This window comes from Rhinoderma darwinii, chromosome 6 (genome assembly GCF_050947455.1).
Source record: "Rhinoderma darwinii isolate aRhiDar2 chromosome 6, aRhiDar2.hap1, whole genome shotgun sequence".
Classification (NCBI taxonomy): Eukaryota; Metazoa; Chordata; class Amphibia; order Anura; family Rhinodermatidae; genus Rhinoderma; species Rhinoderma darwinii.
Genome location: NC_134692.1, coordinates 30,431,422 through 30,455,400, shown reverse-complemented (window position 1 = coordinate 30,455,400; position 23,979 = coordinate 30,431,422). Strand labels below are relative to the sequence as shown.

The following is a 23,979-nucleotide window of genomic DNA, read 5'->3' as shown; positions in this document are numbered from 1 at the left end:
GTGGCAAGAAACTTTAACTTGACTTTTTCAATGAATGACATTTCAATGGCTCTTGTTTAGTGATATCACGCTTCAGCAAGTTATTAGGGTCAATATAAACTTGGCTACATCTGTATAAAAAATGTTTAACATGAAAGTCTGTGGCTGATGGATGGCATTCATCAGAGGCATCCATCGGCCATAGATAGCCATCCTAACAAAAAGTATACGTTCAATGTATACATTTTTTACTGGCTGTAATGAATGGCTCTTGCAGATGCCATCTGTCGGCCATCCGTTGCCTATACACCACTATGTTAAAAAAAATATACATTTAAGATTCAATGTTTTGTTTATCGCCAAATTCAAGAAAAAGTAAGGGTGGATATATCTACATGTCGACCTTCTGGGCTAACTGTAACTTTTTCACCTTTATATTTAAACACCTACATTGCTGATATGTAATACGCACAGTTATTATAACTTCATGCACCATTTACCTATCTTGTTTTCATTTTCACAGCTCACAAACTAAATGTATTTGTAAGTAAGTTCATCAAGCCACTCTCATTAAATGAGGGAAATATGATTAACTTCACAATGGTACATTTAGAGGAAGTGTTTTCAATTTAATAGACTTTTCTGCTTTTTTCCTGTCGGTAATTATAACACTGTTACTGTGCTAATATTTCATTGAAATATAAAATGACTTGCAAAGTTAAAAATCCTACAATAAATGCATTTCAGTATTACAATTACCCATAAATGTAATCTCCTAGTCCTTTTTCTTTGTTGACCTTTTACAACGGCCCATTTTGGGCATAACAACGAGTGCCTATCAACGAGAGAGCCCGTTGATCGGCGCTCGTTTGCTCCTTTTACAAGGAGTTATGTATGGGGACGAGTGCTCGTCCTCATACATTTCTATCATGTCGGCAGCACTTCTCCCTGTTTCACAGGGAGATGTGCTGCTGACAACGAAAATATTTTCTGCTACAGAAACGATACATCAGCCGATTAACGAGCGTTTGCTCGTTCATCGGCTAATCCTTGCCCTGTTTACACAGGGCATAACTCTGATTCTGCCTTTACAAATGGTATAGTTCCGAGAAGTCTTCTATCTTTAAAAATTTACAAAAAGTATAATATTATCAAAATATTATAACCTTTCCCTTGGTTTTCTGTTTTGGACCAGGGGGTTGGATTATAGTGCACGGAAATTGTACAGTAATTATACATAACATTATAAACAGTGACGTAGCTTCCATAGAGGCAGAACATACGAATGCTATGCTTTTTACAGCTCCCATAGATCTCAATAGTACTTGTATAAATCTCTATACAGAAAGACCCCTCTAGTGGTGCCTGAAGGCACACAGAGTTTAAAGGGGTATTCCTATCCCAGACATTTATGACATATTCATAGGAAATGCTATAAATGTCTCATAGATGCATGTCAAATCTCTCAGAGCCACACCTATCTCGAGAACCAGGGTTCCCCGACCCCGTCTCTGCCTGAGGAAATGGCCGCAACCAGACAGGGAATCGCTGCAGAAGTGGTCATGGTTATGGAAGCAGCCGAGTTTGCTGAGCTATGTTGTTTCTGTAACTGCTAAAGAAGTACATGGGAGTTACAGAAACAGCCGAGTTCTGAACTTCTGAGTTATGGAAAAAGCGTAGCTCGTAGACAGCTTCCATCTCACAGGTGGTGATGGGATTGAGGGACCCCATTAATAAATTAGCAAAGATTTCTAACATTCTGTTTTCACTTTGTCATTATGGAGTGTTGAGTGCAGAATCATGGGGAAAAACGTGATTTTTTTTTTGTTTGTTAGCACAAGGTCTCAACATAACAAAATGTGAAAAAAGTGAAAGGGTACGAAGACTTTGCGAATGCATTGTATACCAAACAAGCCAGACCACAACACATCACTTCCTTCATGGGCTACGCGCTGCTGACGTCGAAAGTAGGAGGTGGTCATAATAATGTGAGTCGACTATGTATGTGATCATGGTGTGGAGGTATTATTCAGTAACAGTATGGTGGTATTATTCAGTAACAGTATGGTGGTATTATTCAGTCACTATATGGTTATGGTGTGGAGGTATTATTCAGTAACAGTATGGTGGTATTATTCAGTAACAGTATGGTGGTATTATTCAGTCACTATGTGGTTATGGTGTGGTGGTATTATTCAGTAACAGTATGGTGGTATTATTCAGTAACAGTATGGTGGTATTATTCAGTAACAGTATGGTGGTATTATTCAGTCACTATATGGTGGTATTATTCAGTAACAGTATGGTGGTATTATTCAGTAACAGTATGGTGGTATTATTCAGTAACAGTATGGTGGTATAATTCAGTCACTATGTGGTTATGGTGTGGGGGTATTATTCAGTAACAGTATGGGGTATTATTTAGTCATTATGTGGTGATGGTGTGGTGGTATTATTCAGTAAGGGTATGTTCACACGCAGTAGCAAAATACATCTGAAATTACGGAGCTGTTTTCGCCTGAGAACAGCTCCTGATTTTCAGACGTTTTTGTAACTACTCGCGTTTTTCGCAGCGTATTTTACGGACGTTATTAGAGCTGTTTTTCAATGGAGTCAATGAAAAACGGCTCCAAAAACGTCCCAAGAAGTGACATGCACTTCTTTGACACGGGCGTCTTTTTACACGCCGTCTTTTGACAGCGACGCGTAAAATTACACCTCGTGGGAACAGACTATCGTAAAACCCATTGAAAGCAATGGGCAGATGTTTGTAGGCGTAATGGAGCCATTTTTTCAGGCGTAATTCAAGGCGTAAAACACCCGAATTACGTCTGAAAACAGTGCGTGTGAACATACCCTAACAGTATGGAGGTATTATTCAGTCACTATGTGGTTGTGATGTGGTGGTATTATTCAGTAACAGTATGGGGGTATTATTCAGTCACTATGTGGTTGTGATGTGGTGGTATTATTCAGTAACAGTATGGAGGTATTATTCAGTCACTATGTGGTTGTGGTGTGGTGGTATTATTCAGTAACAGTATGGTAGTATTCAGTCACTATATGATTATGGTATGGCGGTATTATTCAGTAACAATATGGTGGTATTATTCAGTCACTATGTGGTTGTGATGTGGTGGTATTATTCAGTAACAGTATGGTAGTATTCAGTCACTATAAGATTATGGTATGGCTGTATTATTCAGTAATAGTATGGGGTGTTATTCAGTCACTATCTGGTTATGGTGTGGTGGTATTATTCAGTAACAGTATGGGGGTATTATTCAGTCACTACGTGGTTATGGTGTGGCGGTATTATTCAGTAACAGTCTGGTGGTATTATTCAGTCACTATGTGGTTAGGATGTGGGGTTATTATTCAGTAACAGTGTGGGGTATTATTCAGTCACTATATGGTTATGGTGTGGAGGTATTATTCAGTAACAGTATGGTGGTATTATTCAGTAACAGTATGGAGGTATTATTCAGTAACTATATGGTTATGATGTGGTGGTATTATTCAGTAACAGTATGTTGGTATTATTCAGTCACTATGCGGTTATGGTGTGGTGGTATTATTCAGTAACAGTATGGGGGTATTGTTCAGTCACTAAGTGGTGAGGGTGTGATGGTATTATTCAGTAACAGTATGGGGGTATTATTCAGTCACTATGCGGTTATGGTGTTGGGGTATTATTCAGTAACAGTACGGGGGTATTATTCAGTCGCTATGTGGTATGATTTAATAACCGTATATGTATATAGATATTTGAAAAGACGTTCCGTGCATTGCTTTAAAAAAACGGAGCTCCAACTTTTATGGTGGACAATTATGGTGCAAAATTATGGTGGACAATTTAATAAAAAAGTAGAACGTTTGTCGGAGCCCGCAGTGGAGGGGGGGGGGGGGCGAGGCTCATTTTGCTTTGCCATGGGGTCCTATGATTACAAATCAGGGTTTCAAACAATATTATGTAGTTTCACTGGTAGATAGAAGTGCGGCTTCTAAAGCCTCCAATTGATTTTCATAGAACAGGAAAATGTCACAAATTAGAGAGAAAGTTTTAAAACTGGTGTGTGAAATTATTTGGATAAATTTGCAATCTATAATACTTGTACAAATTTGCAATCTAAATACAAGTATTTAGTGAGAGAGTTTTGGATCCCAGGCACTGACCTGGAACGTAACACATCCGGGATCCTTTCTGCCCATTATGTCAGAAAAAGATAACTACATTTACTTGGCTGATGAGTGGCTGCTCACATGTAAGTTCCTCTTAGAGGAGTAGAAAGCAATGTACAGATGTAGCCAAGTTTATCTTGACTGATAACGTGCTGCAGCGGGATTTCACATAACAAAAGCCATTGAAAAGCCATTAAAAAAGTCAAGTTAACGTTTTTTTGACACTGTATTTAATGCGTTAAAAGTCAAGATAAAGATGCCTACATCTGTATTACCACGAAGGACATAAATGTGATGTATTATACTGGTGCAATGGCTGACACATTTTTTTGAGCAATTCTATGGCTGGTACATTTGTATGGGCGCTGTTGCAGCGGTAACTACTTTGTGGGCACTGCTGTGGGATAGGATTTATTATATAGGGCAATCGAAAAATTGACAGGGAGTCTATTTTTAGATTGGCCAGTATTGAGGACCGTGGACCTGGTCCTATTGAGGCGTGCACCCACTTGTGGTCCAGTGATGTGGAATTTTTGCGTGCACCCACTTGTGGTCCAGTGCTGTAGAATATAAGGTGGCAACGTGGCACCACGGTGTAGGTACTATGGGCCCTAGTGTGGAATAGTTTACTGTGAGCACTACTATTGGTACAATTCAGAGGCATCTTTTAAGTCACTAGCTCTGCATAGTACTGAGGGTATAGTTACTGGGGTTGATGTTGTAGGTGTGGCCAAGATGATTAGGGGTGGAGTTAGAAGAAACATTTTATGATGCAGAACATGCATCTATGCATCTATGTTTAAGGCTCCTGAATAGCCAATAGCTGTTACTGTGGCCCCTAAAAAGTGCAGTTAGCTGGTCTCCTCTGACTTATAATGTAGAGTCAACAGATATAAAGCAAGCCGACATATTTGAGAATGTTCATTATTTTAAAGTTGAAGGAAAACTCCCGTTTTGAACAACAATAGTACAACATGCACTTTAAAAAAATAGAAAAAAACTTTTTCAATTCTTTGCTTTATTTGTCTTGTAATAATTTTGAGTTAGACATATTTTCTTCTCCACTCACTTCTAAAGCTAAATTCAGAGTTCTGCAGGATGCCAGAGAGCAGAGCATTATGGGGGCTTAAATGGCATAGTTAGGTGAGTGACACACACTGCGTAAACACTGCGTATTTTCCGTAACGGATTTCATTGCGGAAAATCTGCAGCATATTACAGTAGCAGCAGAGTGGATGAGGTTTGAACAAATCTTATCCACACGCTGCAGGAAAAATTTGCCACTCATAAATTGACCTGCGGTGCGTTTTTGTAATCCACAGCATAACAATTTATGTTGCGGAATCGCTGCTCTTCTGTTGCAGGTTTTCCCTATTGAATACAATGGAGAGGTAAATCCCGCAACAAATAGTCAAATGTTGGGTTTTTTTTGTGGCAGAAAAACTGCGATTCCGCAGCAAAAATTGCAAATCAGAATATTTTTTTTTTGAGGGGGTGGGTTAAAAATAATTAAATGATCAATACTTACCTACAGGCGTGGTTATAGCGAAGCGATCCTCTGTTCTGAGTGCAGTCCGACCTCATGGGATGATATTTCATCCCATGTAACTGCTGCAGCCAGTCAAAGGCTGCAGTGGTCACATGGCGTACATCATCATCCCGGGCTGCACTCATAGCAGAGGGATGTGTCGCGGGATAAGTATTAACTTTTTTTCTTGAGGCATCTCCGCAGTGGAGATTTCGCCCGAAAAACTGCACCACAATTTGGTGCGGTTTTTCAGGCGGAATTCCCTGCGGCTTCCAGCACGGATACGCTGTGTACATTTACGCAGCGTATTTGCCCTGTGTGCACTTACCCTTAGAGGTTAGGAGTCAGGTTCTATGTCTGATAGGGGCTGGAGGTACTCTGATGTTTTTTCTAGAACAGTTTAGAGAATGACTGCCGATCTCTGATTGGTTGCTACGGGTAACAACGCCACTTCTCTGAGTACTAATGTTTATGTTTGGTTGACTGATGTAGATACATTCAATATTACATTTTATGAAAGATTATGTCACATTTGCTATTACACAGAACAGAGGTGATCACAATCTATCTGAATATGTATCAGTACAACATGTCCCTATTTAATATCAATCTAAAAGCGCTCTCCATGGTAATATTTCTCTCCTGCACATATTTATTAACACCAGGCACGGCCCATAGAACAGAAGCCTTTTAACCGTCTAGATTATGAATGAAATTATAATTTGCTATAAACTAGGATAGAGAAGAAATGAGAAAACATTTAATAAAATTCAGCTGCAGAATATAGGTCAGAAATCATAATCTAATAGTCTGGCATTTGTAACTTCGAGATAGTATGGAATCTCACAAGATAATTCAAATATATAATGACACTAGCAGGTATTACGGTAGCATTTTATTTTTTTGGTCCCCTTGATACAAAATTAAAGAAGCGTTACTGGATGTACAAATATGTTTACTTTACATTAAGGGTATGTTCACATTGAGTTTTTTTGCAAGCAGAAAATTATGCCTCAAAATTCCGTTTGGAATTTTGAGGCAGATTTTGATCTGCCTGCACGCCGTTTGCCGCGTTTTACGCGACAATTGAGCACCGCGGGCAAAAACACCGCATAATACGCTTTCTCTGCCTCCCATTGATGTCAATGAGAGGCATTTTTGGCCATTTTTGGCGCATTTTGCGATGCGGTTTCCGTGTCAAAAAACGTGTAAAAAAACTCAATGTGAACTGACCCTAAGGAGAATGTATCACCTTATATTCTTTAACTAAATAAAAACATACACTTTTGTTTCTTATCTGTTTTTATTTTCTGATATACATATATATATATTATTATTTTTATTTTTATTTTTTTTAATTCTATTTTTGTGACATGATTATGGAAATGGCTTTACAGCAGGCAACTGGAAATAGGAAAACAAAGTCAGAAAATGACCTACTGGGAGCATGTTGTGGGCATGCTCTACGGCATGTGCAGGAGTCATTGTGCAGGAAGGGAGAGGAAGAGCTGAGCTGCTCCAATCAGTTAGGGCACATTCAGACGTGGCGGAATTGCTGTGGATTTCCGCTGTGGACAGTCCGCAGTGGAATTCTCCAGCGGCCGTTTTTTACATTTGTTTCTATACATTTTTAGGAAAGTTAGTTCAAACGTTGCGGAAAACTCCGCTGTGGACCACAGGCTGCGGTGCGGAATTTTCAGTCCGCAGCATGCACTGTCTGTTGCGGAGAAAAAGCGGAATTTCACTGCGTATTTTAGCCTTTGCAATGCAAAAACTGAAATCTGTGGCAAGTCCGCTGTGATATCTGCAACGTCTGAATTACCTGTCAAATATGCAAATGTTGGAGCAGATTCGTTGTGTAATTGCCCCAAATCTGCACCAACATTTGCTGTGGAAAAAAATTCTGCCACGTCTGATCGTGCCCTTACTGTCAATAGTGTGATCCTGTGTTATTTCCTCCAGATTTATAATTGCAATCCTGCTCTCTGACAGATAGATAGATAGATAGATAGATAGATAGATAGATAGATAGATAGATAGATAGATAGATAGATATGAGATAGATATGAGATAGATATGAGATAGATAGATAGATAGATAGATAGATAGATAGATAGATAGATAGATAGATAGATAGATAGATAGATAGATAGATAGATAGATAGATAGATAGATATGAGATAGATAGATAGATAGATAGATAGATAGATAGATAGATAGATAGATAGATAGATAGATAGATAGATAGATAGATAGATAGATAGATAGATAGATAGATAGATAGATAGATATGAGATAGATAGATAGATATGAGATAGATAGATATGAGATAGATAGATAGATAGATAGATAGATAGATAGATAGATAGATAGATAGATAGATAGATAGATAGATAGATAGATAGATAGATAGATAGATAGATAGATAGATAGATAGATATGAGATAGATAGATAGATAGATAGATAGATAGATAGATAGATAGATAGATAGATAGATAGATAGATATGAGATAGATAGATAGATAGATAGATAGATAGATAGATAGATAGATAGATAGATAGATAGATAGATGATAGATAGATAGATAGATAGATAGATATGAAACAGATGATACAAATGACACTTTTCAAGTTTAGATTATTTATGTATTATGTAAATCATCTGTAATTCAAACAAAATTGTAAGCATCTTCTTAGTCTTTGTTTCCAATATGAAGTCGTATAATAGATGACAGCTTAGCAGCATTTTATCTCCATTTGGAGATGTCATAAAACTAAGATGATTTTTCTACCATAAGTCATTTTGCCAAACTGAATTTATAAAGTAAATTAAATTAAATAGTATTAATAAATTGTAGCCTCAGGGTAAAATAAAGCCAGATATGATTTCAGAATCATTTAGTGCTAATATGAAACATACTAGAATGAAAAGTGACAGATTTTATAATATTACTTATTAAGGGTAATGCATCATAAAGCAAATTATCAATCTCCGAGAAGCAAAATATATATAAATGTGAAAAATCCAGCTATGATATTAGAATTTATACTAAATTAATCGGCAACCTTTACTTGGCAAAGTAAAATTTGAGCGGTTGATGAGAATATACACAGACCAATATTAATACATTCTTCACTCATATTTAAAGTAACAGTTTAAAGTAATTGTCTTCCTTTTAACTCCATTAGATCCAGTATTCTGTGCTGATTAATTTCTTTAAAAATATCTTTATAATAAATGCTGCTCTGTTTTTTTATACAGCGCTCCAAAACTGTATAGATATAAAGTTAAATTATAAAATACTGATTGACTTCAGCTGCCACTAGGGGTTTACTGTATAGAATTATATGATTCATTACAATGTATAACAGTATGCAGTATGCATTAAACTCCTGAGCTCCCTCTAGTGGTGGCACACAAAAGTTTATAATTTAACATAATGGGACAGGTTTACTAAGATGATTGAGATTTAGACAACGTAATCTTAGACCAGGGTGTCTGAAGATTCGCCAAATTTATCACAGTGGCACATGCTGTATGAAAAATGTTCTGCTAGACATGCTAGAGACTTTCTTCTTGGTTGGCTTTCTAGACACTTTTTCAAAGTGTATAGTGAGGTGCAAACATCTGTTCTTAAATTAGTCTAAAAATGAAATGCGCCAAAATGCACTAAAATTTGTTGCATTTTTCGACACATTTTCGACGCAGCCACACTAGTAAATCTGCCCTAATGTCTATATAACATATTAGGAGCTCTAGATAAAAAAACAAAAACTGAGCTCTGATAACTATATGGACATTCATACATAAACTGTATAGGAATTACTGATACGTGGTCCGTGGACATTCATACATAAACTGTATAGGAATTACTAATACGTGGTCCGTGGTCTACTTTATCTCAAAATCTTCAGTTCTAAAAACCTCTAGAAATATCTATATATGTATGCATGATATTAGACATTATTCTATTTAGCTTGACTGTTACATGCTTTGGTTTAATGCTTCTATTTTTTCCTGATGATCAGACATGTACTGACAATCTGAACACACTGGCATTTGTCAGAATTATTGGTCTGGACTAACCAAAAATTTAGTATTTGACTTCATTCAAATTCTCTAAGGACATATTCCATCCATACTTAATCTATATGTACTTGTATGTAAACCTTGTAACTATCTTGTGTCGCCATTCATTCTACTATTGATGGATAGGATTCCACAAAGTTTCATCTTTAAGACATTGATAATCTTGAGGCAAACGAGGGATCTGACTGGTATCAGAGGGATTAGGCCATCAATGTTTAATTGTGGGAGTGCCAACCTCGAATGAAGGGACTGAAGCAGTGAATGGGCCTGAGCTGCAGTACTGGGCGCAGCCACAACCATATGCACGGTGCTGTTGCCTAAGTAATCACGGAGATCGGATCCACATCGATCCAATTGTGATGGTCTGTTTTGAGTATAGGCCATCAATATTTAAGTCTTGGAAAACCTCTTTAAACTTTAATCACAAGGATAAAAAGAATCTTTATTTTCATGTTGTTGTAATCCATTGATAGGGTCTACTACATGCAGTAAACCACGGCCTTTTAATTTCTACGTGAAACATTCCCCCTAGGCATTTGGTCAGAGATAATGCTCATTTAATAAGGCCTCTGTCTTTGCTTGAACAGACATTTGACACACTGTTTAGCTGTTCACTGCATGCTTCATTGAAAGTCAAGGGGATTTATTCAGCTCTGATGTGAAGTCACTTATCTTCAATTTCTCAGATCTTTCCTGGCTCTCAGATGATAAAATGAACAGAAATGACGGCACCGTATCTCCACTTAAGATGCACAATTTTTGTACTTAAAAAATTGCCTTTTATTCATTTGCATTTCATTTCTTTACCCTGATCGACATCCAAAGTGCATTTTTATCTCCATGTAAAAATATATACAACTGTCAAAGTCGAGGACGGTAGTAATATTTTTACTCATAAAAACAGGAAAATAAGGTAAAAGTTGAGGAAAGCAAATACTAAAAAAGTGTCTAATTTATTTGTAGAAAGATAAGGGAAAATCTAACAAAGCCTGTCCCAACGTATAAATGGATGAAGCACATATCTAAAGCGCCCCCTTCAGTTGTGAATAAAGAACACATAATTTAGATATATGGTAGATTCATTGTGTGAGAGATTAATTTATCTTAAAGAGACTAGAAATGTTTATAATAAGGCTGCAGTCACACAGGGCATTGTTGCTGCAGTTTTGCAGGTGCAGTTTTTTAGAGCGACCAGATATGTAATGGTAGGGTCTATGAATTTTTATGAGCATAAAATTAGATAATATTAAGTTTTGTTATTATTTATTTTAAATAATTCCAGGGCAATGTACATATAAAAAAGAGGTTTAAGTACAAATTTATGTCCCGTATTTATGGGAAGGTGTCCGTGCCATAGAAATAATGTCCTATTTTTTTCTTTTATGGACCGTGCTCCCATACTTTATAACAAGAACACGGTCCGCAAATGCGGAAGACTGTCCACAGCAGTCCGTGGTCGGCCATGCCCGTAATCACAGATGGTGATTACGGGCACGGTCATGTGCATGGGTCCTAAATCTGCCCCATTGACTTTTATTTTCAGGTGCTAAGGATACATTCTGTAATTGTTTGGGAAACACGACAAATGTTCAATGACAACATGTAATGACTGCACCCTGAAATAATGTTAGGGACATTTAAACCAAATTGGTGGAGACCTCGAACGCTTTTCTTAGCAGAAACTCCTACTGATCGCATCTGACAGTATGGCCTAATAAATAAAGGAGATTATATCATGGCGTGTCATGTTATTTAATTAACTATGTACTCCATCACACAAAATATGCCATAAAACTGTACATGCCATCTGCTTTTAATAATATTGTTCTAGTTGATGCTCAAAACCAATTACTAATTCCACATTAAAACTGACTGAATGCTTTCATGCACTGGCAGCAGCAAGCAAAACCTTTATCCTTTCACTTAATTAGACTGGGCCTGGCCCAAGTTCGGAAAGAGGAAATTTATTTTTACGTAAAGAGACCCTGTCACATTGAACATACTGTCCAATCTGCGGGTAGCATGTCACAGAGCAGGAGGAGCTGAGCAGGTTCATATATGTGGGTGTAATGACGGGGTAGGGAGATGGACAAGTGAGCCCTAATCTACCCGCAACCCAGTCCCTGCCTACTTGCACGGCCCGTCCTAGGCGACGGCATACAACTTGGCGACGGTCCCTACACTCAATATGTGTATGACAGACAACACAAGACAGGGTACACAGAAGAGAGGGAAGTGGGGAAGTTGCCCATGGCAACACCGTGAGCTACAGGAGTAGTGAACGAGCCGAGTCAAACCAGGAGAGTACGTGGTAACAAAAGCAGAGCAGAAGAATACTAGTCAAACAAGCCAGGGTCAATATGGAGCAGGTCAAATGTAAGTAGCAGGAACAGCAGAGCCAGGAACCAGAGAGAATCACAGGCAAAGGACAAGAAGCAAATGAAGGTATACATAGACCAAGGGCGGGAGCTAGAACCATCTGGCCAGGCTGTGATAGGTTCTCACACTCCTGAGCCTACCAGCCTCAGTGGTAGCAGATCGAGTCACTCTAACAGACCTAGGCACAGATGCAGGCTGATTAACCACGGGCGTCGAAACAGAAGCTGTGTCAGGCAAATCCTTTAAAGTACCCCCCCTGTTCTCACTCCTGAAGGGGTAGAATTTGAGGTGGCCAAGATTGTGGACAGCAGGATGGTCCAATACTCCCTCCAGTGCCTGGTCCATTGGAGAGGATACAGGCCTGAGGAGAGGACTTGGGTACCCGCCCGGGATGTTCACGCCGGGTTATTGCTCAGGAAGTTCCATCTTCGATTCCCCAACAAGCCAGGTCCACCTAGGAAGGGTCCAGTGGCCCCTCATAAAAGGGGGGATACGGTAAAGGATTTGCCTGACACAGCTTCTGTGTCGACGCCCGTGGTTAATCAGCCTGCATCTGTGTCTAGGTCTGTTAGAGTGACTCGATCTGCTACCACTCAGGCTGGTAGGCTCAGGAGTGGGAGAACCTATCACAGCCTGGCCAAACGGTTCTAGCTCCCGCCCTTGGTCTATGTATACCTTCATTTGCTGTATAGCCTTAGTGGTTTTGTGCTGTATACCACTGAGGCCTGTGATCGGCTGCAGCGATCACGTGAGTATACGGGCTTGTCATGGCTGGAGCACATTAAACAAAGAGCGGCGAGGAGCAGCGGAGCGCCTGTGCTGGACCGCTGGGGGATCTGTCAGATAAGTAATGGGTCTATTATTGTTTTATGGCAGTTCCCCCATTTTTTACGATCTCAGAAAACCCCTTTAGCTCTCTGCTCATTCTGGGTTTAAGAGTCTAGTAGGCGGTCTTACCTAGTGATTGACAGCCTTACCTGCATGAGTGTGCACACACAGATAACTATCAATCACTGAGTAGGACCGCCCACTGGACTCCTTAACCCAGAATGAGCCGAGATTTCAATGAATACAATACAAGTTATACTGAATCTTTACCATCAAAACTATATATCACTCTGATCAGCTCCTAACATGCTGCCTGCAGATTTCACAAAATGTTTAATGTGACAGGTTCCTTTTTACGTAGGTTCATCTTTAGGGGACCAAGGAAACTATTAGTATTATATTAGGGAAGTGCATAATTAGCAATACCAAAAAATTCTGTATGAAATGTTAGAATTGCTCACTTTAGACTCTGTAGTGATCTAATAACAATCTGCAAGGCTGTCAGCACCAAATAAATCTATCAGCAGACTACAGGCTACCGTTTATGTTAGCCTGTAGTCTGTGGAAGGGACACAAACTGCATTCAATTAAAAAACAGCCTGGAGTCTGCTAGTAAATTGACACAGAATTAATAGGATACTTGAATTACCCACTTTATCTACTATATTATCATTACACTCACTGCAGTATACCAAATATAATAATATTTCAGGGGATTACTATTTAAAGGGGTTTAGGCCTTACTCACATAAATGTTTTTCTCATTTAACAACGGACAGCACACTGACCCATACAAGTCAGTGGGGCTATTGACAATTCAGGGGATGAGCATTTGTTACAATGTATCAGTGTTTGCATTTCTAAACAAAGCAGCGCCATAATGCCCAGTTCACACTGAGTTATTTGCAGGCAGTAAAAATCGACCACAAAATTCCTAAACCTAAATCTCTCTACACTTCTTAGCTCTTGACTGAGTTCTTAAATAGTGGCATACATTGTAAGAAGCTGTGTGACAAAGATCAGGTCAGGTTTTAGCCTATGAATGTATATTAGCATGTTTCCATTTCCTGACAGCAAGCTGAAATTGAAAGACATATATCTGTAAGTATGCAATTACTCCCTTTGACTGTGATCTGTGACTGCACATTAGCATCGTTATGTACATAGAGTCAGAGGTAATCTGAAATCTACCTCCTGTCTTAGGCTGGGTTCACACGTGGCGGAATTTCACTTAAATTCCGCTGCGGACACTCCGCAGCGTTAATCCGCAGCGGAGCCGTTTCTCCATTGACTTCCACTTTAATTTAGCAGTGTTCGTTTAGACGATGCGTAAAATTCCGCTGCGGAGCATAGGCTGCGGAGCGGAATTTGGTGTCCGCAGCATGCTCTGTCTGTTGCGGAGCAGTGGCGGACTGGTTGCGGACTCATGGCGGAATTTCTCCATTGACTTCAATGGAGATTCTAATTTCCGCAATGAAGTCCGCAGCTGTCATGCACATGTTATGTGTGCTGCGGATGCGTTTTGCTTTTTTAACTTGACATTTCTTCATTCTGGCTGGACCTATGTATTTCTAGGTCTACAGCCAGACTGAGGAAGTCAATGGGGCTCCCGTAATGACGGAAGCGTTGCTAGGAGACGTCAGTAAATAGTCACTGTCCAGGGTGCTGAAAGAGTTAAGCGATCGGCAATAACTGTTTCTGCACCCGGGACAGTGACTACCGATCCCAATATACAGCTACCTGTAAAAAAAATTTAAGTTCATACTTACCGAGAACTCCCTGCTTCTGTCTCCAGTCCGGCCTCCCAGGATGACGTTTCAGTCTAAGTGACGGCTGCAGCCAATCACAGGCCAATAACAGGCTGCAGCGGTCACATGGACTGCCGCGTCATCCAGGGAGGTCGGGCTGGATGCCGAAGGAGGGACGCGTCACCAAGACAACGGCCGGTAAGTATGAATTTCTTTGACTTTCACAAGGGAAAGTGCTGTCCCTTCTCTCTATCCTGCACTGATAGGGAGAAGGGAAGTACTTTTACCGCAGTCCGCAGCAGCTAGTCCGCATCAATTTACTGCACATTTTGGGCAGATCCGCAGCAGAATCTGCAACGCAGATTCTGTGCGGCATTGATGCGGACAGTTGCGCAGGAAATACACCACGTGTGGCCATGCCGGTGCAGATTCTGTTGCGTCTTTGCCTAAAATGTGCAGTATATTGATGCGGATTAGTCGTTGCGTATTCAGGTGAAGAGAACATCCTGCTGTCTTTTAAAACATTCCATCTCAGTCTGGCTATAGACCTCGAAACACATAGCTCCAGCCAGAATGATGAAATATCCTGTTCGTGAAAGCAATCCGCAACACAACACACATAACATCTGTGGATTTCATTGCAGAATTTTGAATCTCCATTGAAGTCAATAGAGAAATTCCGCAATAAGTCCGCAACAAGTCCACTACACGTCCGCAACAGCCAGTGTATGCTGAGGACACCAAATTCCGCACCGCAGCCTATGGTCCGCAGCGGAGTTTTCCGCCACGTCTGCACGAACCTAACTAAAAAGCTGTGGAAACCAATAGAGAAAATGTCCGCTGTGGATTTCCGCAGCGGACTGGCCGCAGCGGAATTCCGGAGCAATTCCGCCACATCTGGCCATGCCCTAAGAGGCTCGGGCTGCTGCCCTGTCCCTACACCATGCTACACACTGCAGCTCTGCTTGTTCTGATTAGCTGCTATATATAAATCCAAACCCAACACATGCTTACTAAGAAGTCATTGCATGGAGAGCAAATTTCATCATTACAATAAAAATATTATAAAATACTAGCAACTAAACCAACAGTAAAAAAAAAAAAAAAAAGGTTCATAAGTAATGGGCGCAAATATCCTGAGATAAATGACCCTCAGTAAGCGGGATACTGGAGATCTGCTTTAAAGCGCACCTCCAATTATACTGACATTATTTAGAAAAATGATTATAGTGCAGGAATGTGCACAATAATAATTTTTCTAAATGACTTGTATTAGCGATTCTGCTGCTAAGTGCAGCACGGACTGTCCATAGTCCGTGCTGCCGCTGCTCATAACTCTGCAGTTAGAGACAGAGCGTCCCGCTCCTCTCCATGGCTCCCGTATCCAGAATGGCGGCCAGTGCCGTAGGATCACTTTACATTCTACAACGCTGGCGGCTGTTCTGGATACGGGAGCCATGGAGACAAGCAGGATGCTCTCTCTCCTACTGCAGAGTTATGAGCAGCGGCAGCATGGGCTATGGACAGTCCGTGCTGCACTTAGCAGCAGAATCGCTAATCGCCGACACTGTCCGCATCAATGCCCCACATAATCTGCGTTGCAGATTCTGTTGCGCCTTTGCCTAACATGTGCAGGAAATTGATGCGGATTAGCCGTTGCGTATTCAGGTGAAGAGGACTTCCCTTCTCTCTATCAGTGCAGGATAAAGAGAAGGGGCTGCCCTTTCCCTAGTAAAAGTAAAATAAATTCATACTTACCCGGTCGTTGTCTTGGTGTCGCGTCCCTCTTTCGACATCCAGCCTGACCTCCCTGGATGACGCGGCAGTCCATGTGACCGCTGCAGCCTGTGATTGGCCTGTGATTGGCTGCAGCCGTCATTTGGACTCAATCGTCATCCCGGGAGTCCGGACTGGAGGAAGAAGCAGGGAGTTCTCGGTAAGTATGAACTTCTATTTTTTTTTTACACGTTGATCTATATTGTGAACGGAAGTCACTGTCCAGGGTGCAGAAACAGTTACTGCCGATCGTTTAACTCTTTCAGCACCCTGGACAGTGACTATTTCCTGACGTCGCCTAGCAACGCTCCCGTAATTACGGGTGCACACACGTAGTCACCCGTAATTACGTGAGACCCATAGACTTCTATGGGCCTGGCTGTGCCGTAATAACGGCCCGTGATTACGGGCGTTTTTACGTTCGTGTGCATGGGGCCTCAGTCTGGCTGTAGACCTAGAAATACATAGGTCCAGCCAGAATGCAGAAATATCCTGTTCGAAAAAACCAATACGCAACAGAATACACATAACATCTGCGGATTTCATTGCGTAATTTTGAATCTCCATTGAAGTCAATGGAGAAATTCCGCAACAAGTCCGCTACACGTCCGCAACAGCCAGTGTATGCTGCAGACACCAAATTCCGCACCGCAGCCTATGGTCCGCAGCGGAGTTTTCCGCCACGTCAGCACAAACCTAACTGAAAAGGTGTGGAAACCAATGGAGAATATGTCCGCTGTGGATTACCGCAGTGGACTGTCCGCAGCGGAATTCCAGAGCAATTCCGACATGTCTGGCCATGCCCTAAGGCCATGTTGAGACGTTGCAGATATCACAGCGGACTTGCCACAGATTTCAGTTTTTGCATTGCAAAGGCTGAAATCCGCAGTGAAATTCCGCTTCTTCTCCGCAATGGAAAGAGCATGCTGCGGAGGAAAAAATCCTCACCACAGCCTAATATCCACACAGTTATTTTCTGCAACGTCTGAACTAACTTTCCTAAAAATGTATAGAAAGAAATGTAACAAACGGCTGCTGCAGAATTCCACTGCGGACTGTCCGCAGCGGAATTCAACAGCAATTCCTCCACGTCTGAATGTGCCCTAAACCTTCTTCTAAATAATGTCCGTATAACTGGAGGTACTCTATAAATATAACCATATTCACATTGTCATGAGAAATAGAACGTGGTCCTATACACTTGGATAATAATGCAGATACATACATGCTCTCACAGAATCGGGTCAGGGTGCTCGGCTTTTCTTGATTCCTCCTCTGCCGAAACCAGCGCTGAATACTACGTACGTCCCAGTCCAGCTGCTTGGAAAGCCCTTCCAGTCTCTTTTCATCAGGGTGCTGTAAAAATTAAGATTGTAAAGAATATCATTTATAGGAAGTCCAGAATATACAATAGCACATACGGGAACATCAAAATTGGGCTGTGCCCACCAGAGGAAATGATTCCGAAGGTCCATCCTCCATCTTTACAGAACATGTACAATTCTACATTTAACTTCATGCCAATCTTTGTTGATATAATTTCACACACAGGGCACATCATCAATAAGGTCATAAAAGTCTATGGACCGCTGGGGCCCATTATAATGTCAGAGCCTAGGGTCAACCAGGGGACCCTCTAGTAGGCCAGTCCAATTCTGAGGAACATATTAACTACCACAAAAATGGTGTTATCAATAGCAACCTGCCATTTTCTGCACAGTCATTTTACTAGTTTAGGTCAGACATAGACGTACTGTACTGTATAAGTAATTACCAAGGGCGAAATATTTAATTTTCTCTCCTTTATTTTTTTTATATACATTTAGGTTTATGGGTGTTCTTACAAATTTGGACTTTAATAGTGGCTTGAAGGTCTTTTATCACCTATTATTATCTGAAAATGTCATCTCAGCAGCGCAGTATATGAAGTAGAATTATTGTTACTTTATGTCTTATACTTACCCCTTAAAGAGGCTCTGTCACCAGATTTTCAAACCCCTATCTCGTATTGCAGCAGATCGGCGCTGCAATGTAGATAACAGTAATGTTTTTGTTTTTTTCAAAAACGAGCATTTTTGGCCAAGTTATGACCATTTTTATATTTATGCAAATGAGCATTTCTTAAGTACAACTGGGCGTGTATTGTGTGTGTACATCTGGGCGTTTTTACTTGTTTTACTAGCTGGGCGTTGTGAATGGAAGTGTATGATACTGACGAATCAGCATCATCCACTTCTCTTCGTTACCACCCAGCTTCTGGCAGTTCAGACACACAGCGTGTCCTCGCTAATCCGACGCGATGAAGTTCCTGTGGGAGGAAGTGAGTGACGTCACAGCGTGATCTCGCGAGGACACGCTGTGTGTCTGTGCACTGCCAGAAGCTGGGTGGTAACGAAGAGAAGTGGATGATGCTGATTCGTCAGCATCATACACTTCTATTCACAACGCCCAGCTAGTAAAAGAAGTAAAAACGCCCAGATGTACGCACATAATACACGCCCAGTTGGACATAACTTTAAACACGCCCAGTTGTACTTAAGAAAGGCTCATTTGCATAAATATAAAAATGGTCATAACTTGGCCAAAAATGCTGGTTTTTGAAAAAAAAAACGCTACTGTAATCTACATTGCAGCGCCTATCTGCTGCAATAGGAGATAGGGGTTGCAAAATCTGGTGACAGAGCCTCTTTAATGTTATTCAGTATGATTTTTAAACAAAAATGCTATTATATTGCATTTATCAGATACTATATGTGGTGAAGCAAGTGTTTGTCTAAGTGAGGCAAGTTTTTATATACGCTTGTCATTTATACTGGGAAATTCTCGCCAACTCTACAGTCCATCTGATATGCCCATAGGCTATCATTAGCCAGACATACAGATGTAGCCATCTTTATCTTGACGTTTAACGCATTAAATACACAGTGTTAGGGAACTTTAACTTGACTTTTTCAATGGCTTTTGTTGTGAGATATTACGCTGCAGCAAGATAAACTTGGCTACATCTGTATGTCAAGAGAGTGTCCTTTTGGCATACGCTTTGGTACAGGTCGGTATACCTTTGGCTGGGTTCACACGACCTATTTTCAGGCGTAAACGAGGCGTATTATGCCTCGATTTACGCCTGAAAGTAGGGCTACAATACGTCGGCAAACATCTGCCCATTCATTTGAATGGGTTTGCCGACGTACTGTGCAGACGACCTGTAATTTACGCGTCGTCGTTTGATAGCTGTCAAACGAAGACGCGTAAATTGACTGCCTCGGCAAAGAAGTGCAGGACACTTCTTTGCAACGTAATTTGAGCCGTTCTTCATTGAACTCAATGAAGAGCAGCTCAAGATTTACGGCTGTCACAGACGCCTCGCATAATACAAGGAGGAGCATTTACATGTGAAACGAGGCAGCTGTTTTCTCTTGAAAACAATCTGTCTTTTCAGACGTAAATGCCTGCTATCGTGTGCACAAACCCTCAGTCTCTACTGTATTGTAAAGTGTAGTGGACTATTCTTTTCAATATAAGGGTATGATCACACGGCCTATTTTCAGCCGTTTTTCGGGCTGTAAACGCCCAAAAAACGGCCGAAAAATCGGAAGCAGAAGGCCTCCAAACATCTCACCATTGATTTCAATGGGAAAACGGCTATCTGTTCTGACGGAGCATTTTTTGCGGCGTTTTTTTACGCGGAAAAAAACGTCCGCTAAAAAGAAGTGCAGGTCACTTCTTGGAACGTTTTTGGAGCCGTTTTTCATTGACTCTATTGAAAAAAGCTCCAAAAACGGCCGTAAAAAAACTCAGCGAAAAACGCAGCGAAAATTGCAAGTGGCTTAAAAAACATCTGAAAATCAGGAGCTGTTTTCCCTTGAAAACAGCTCCGTATTTTGACACGTTTTTGAGTTTGCATGTGAACATACCCTAACTGTATACATGAAAAACGTACGCTACGTCATATGCATTTTTTTTCATAGGGAGTCAATTGCAGATCTATGAAACTGTGTAGACATATAATTGTACACATATGGTACTTAACTTTTGTTGAAAATTTCAAACAGTCCCACTGAACAAAGTGTCCAAATGCAGTGTGAACCGAGCGTCAAGTGTCTGTACTTTTGATATATAGGGTGTTGCTTTGTAACATGGCATCTTGTAGTTTCCTATATTTTTGTATGGGAAGGAGCAATACAAGCAGATTTTGTGGAGCAAAGACAAGTCCCCGTATAAGAAAAATGGTGTTTAAGCTCGACCCTCCCTCTCGCCTGCCTTTTTTTAGACAGTTAGTGGCATTTTTCTCCCATAGACCTCTATAGGTTATTTTTTTTTGCCTGATTAGAAAAACGCATGTGTCAATATGTTTTAAGTTTTTTCATGGCGCTTTTTTGTGGCGTTTTATACAGAATAAATCATGTGTTGCAAATAGGAATTACATGATTTGCCTGGTGAAAAACGCCACATAAAACAAACGCACGTAAAACTGCAAGTACTAAAACTGCATTCCCTTCCTTCTTTTCACAGCTCTGTACTATGAATTGCCGACACACTTGTAGCGGCAGTTCACATTATTAGGGTAAAGCCACACGGAGCGGCCCTGACACCCTCGCAACGCAGTCAACATCCGCGCTGGCACATGTTCGGCGCGGCTGTCAAATACCTTGTTAATGGCTGTGCGTTAATGTGGGTAAAACGTCCCTTTATCTGCAAAATCATAGGCCCATTAATTAATACAACCTTTATGGCCACATGATATTGCAGGTAAAGGGCCATTTTACCTGCAATAACGAACGGCCATTTACAGGATATTTGACAGCCACACCGAACACGGTGCCGGCACGGTTGTTGGCCGCATCGCGACTGTGTCAGGGCCACCCCTTGTTACCTAAGGGTATGTTTACATGGCAAACGAAAAATGGCCGTAAAATACAGAGCTGATTGCAAGGGAAAACAGCCTCTGATTTTCAGCTGTTTTTTATGCATCAAGCGTTTTTAGCTGCGTTTTTATTGCCGTTTTTGGAGCTGTTTTTTTATTGAGACAATGAAAAGCGGCTCCAAAAATGGCTCCAAAAGTGACATGTACTTCTTTTTTACGGGGCGTTTTTTTACGCACTGTTTTTACAAACGGCCCGCGTAAGAACAACTCCATGGGAACGAAACGCCGTTTTTCCCTTTGAAATCAATGGGCAGATGTTTGGAGGCATTCAGCCTCCGTATTTTTAGCCGTTTGGAGGCGCTTTTATGGTCCCAAAAACTGCTGAAAATAAGCCGTGTGAACATCCCCTCACCCATAGGCTGGGTTCACACACCCTATTTCCGGACGTAATTCGGGCGCTTTACCCTCGAATTACATCCGAAAATACGGCTCCAAAGCGTCAGCAAACATCTGCCCATTCATTTGAATGGGCTTTACGATGTTCTGTGCCGACCGTAACTTTTTTTAAAAAGACGCCCGCGTCAAAGAAGTGGCTGTCACTTCTTGAGACGTAATTGGAGCCGTTTTCCATTGACTCCACAGAAAAACAGCTATAATTACGTCCGTAATGGACGCAGCGAAAAACGCCTGCACATGCCATTACGTCTGAAATTCAGGAGCTGTTTTCTCCTGAAAACAGCTCTGTAATTTCAGACGTAATGGTCGATATCGTGTGCACATACCCTTACAGCCTTCTTCCACCTGAACTTTCCCACTCTTCTTTACCTTTGTGATTGCAGTAAACACCTTTTCCAGAATGGCATTGTGCTGGGCCTTCTGTGGTCCAGTTGATTGAATTTTGAGAGCCAAAGCACAGGGTTTTGCTATAAACCTAGGACGAATAAAAAAAAATTGATATTTTAATGTATGGAATTAAAATATATTATACTTTAGATTGAAATAACGTTGCAAACCAAAACAAAAACATCCAATAACAATATTTAACAATAGTTTTTATTAAACATTTTTTTTTCAAGAAAAAGAGCAAAGTACGGGGAGGCAAAAGCAAACATTGTATACAATTTTGGTGAATGATGAAATAATATAGAAAAAACTGAATTATAATCCAAAAAGAACAAGAAAAGTATAATAATATAAGCGTCATTGGTCCATTGTTGTCTAAACATTGTATAGTAGGAGCCTGGGATAAGAGAGGGACATGTTGCGGGATTGAACCCTGAGAAAATGTTCTGATAGTTATACTACATGGTACAGATTCACGAGAGGAAATCGAATCATATTGGATATATCTACCTCCGAAAGGAAATCTAAACATTTAGTTGAATTTAGTATTTCTCTGGTAATTGTTGATTTTCTAAATATATTTGGTACTATGTATATACTGTACTTTGTTATGAAATTTTGTGCAGATTCCATAACCGAAATTGTGCAATAAACCTCGTCTGAAAAGTGCAGCGTCCCCTTCATTCCGAGGATCGGTATGGGTTACTGCGATCAGAACCTCACCGATCACAAACATGAAGGCACATCTCAGCAAAAACCACTTTAAAAATATACCTTAGAAGCTCAAGAGTAGATTAACGCTTTCTCTGCCAAGGGTTTTCTTGACACCTCTGGTAGCCGGGACAATTTCCACTGTTTTGACATTTTGACTTGTACAAATAAAACCTGAATTGTAAAATTAAAAATTCATACTGAACTCTCATACCCGGGAGCGGACACAGATATCTGGGGGCCTACGTGCAAGAACATCCTATGGGTCCCTTGCCTTCCAATATCTTATCATAGATCACCCCTTATGTCTCTATAACAATCTATGAGTAGTTGTTAGCCATAAAATGTATTCCCTCAGGCATTTACATGTTAAGATGACAGTGGGCCCCTTACCCATTGGGCCCCTGTGCAGCTGCGCAGGTTGCACCAATGGTATGTCTGCCACTGTTCATACCCATATATTTTTATAACAAGACACCTAGCAATTTATCAAAATACCACTCAGTACTTTATACACACTGGCGGCTTCCTGCAATTTTGTGTCCAAGTGTATTTTTAAAAAAATAAAAATTCATGTTTGTAACTTAAAATCTGACCCGAGCAGAAAATTAAACACACAACACCCAAGTCTTAAAAATAAACATTCGAGATGTGCAGTTCACACATTACACTTTTGTCTATGTCTACATGAAAATATTTTCACAAAATCCCCAGAACTGAAGAAACCAAAAATCTGGTTTTAAGCTAGAATTTTTTTTTTAAAAAGTAACAACTTATAAAAATCAAGAATTACACACCATGAAAAGTGAGAACCCCCCCCCCCAACCTATATATATCCTGAAAGCAGACAACCATAAGATTGCAGTTGTCTTAACATGTTGTTTATAGCCACAAACAGCTTGTATCTTATGACCTTGTAACAAAACTTGCATCCAGACAGAGGAATAGAAAGAAAACCAATGTACAAATAATAGATGAAGGTGTGCAAAGTTCAAATATACCACAGCGTCTACATCAGCAAGAGCTTGTGCTCTCAAAAACACTGAAACT

The 23,979-nt window shown here is 40.4% G+C and overlaps 1 protein-coding gene across 1 annotated transcript in view; it reads right to left on the bottom strand.

Annotated features, from left to right (window-relative positions):
- CERS6 (ceramide synthase 6) overlaps nucleotides 1-23,979 on the bottom strand; it is a 134,433-nt gene that overhangs the window by 70,239 nt on the left and 40,215 nt on the right. Inside the window, exons 2-3 of the mRNA XM_075831108.1 lie at nucleotides 22,201-22,306; nucleotides 17,737-17,867 (exon numbers count right to left, since the gene is read on the bottom strand). Of these exons, the coding sequence (XP_075687223.1) occupies nucleotides 17,737-17,867; nucleotides 22,201-22,306 (237 nt within the window). The remainder of the gene's footprint in view (nucleotides 1-17,736; nucleotides 17,868-22,200; nucleotides 22,307-23,979) is intronic.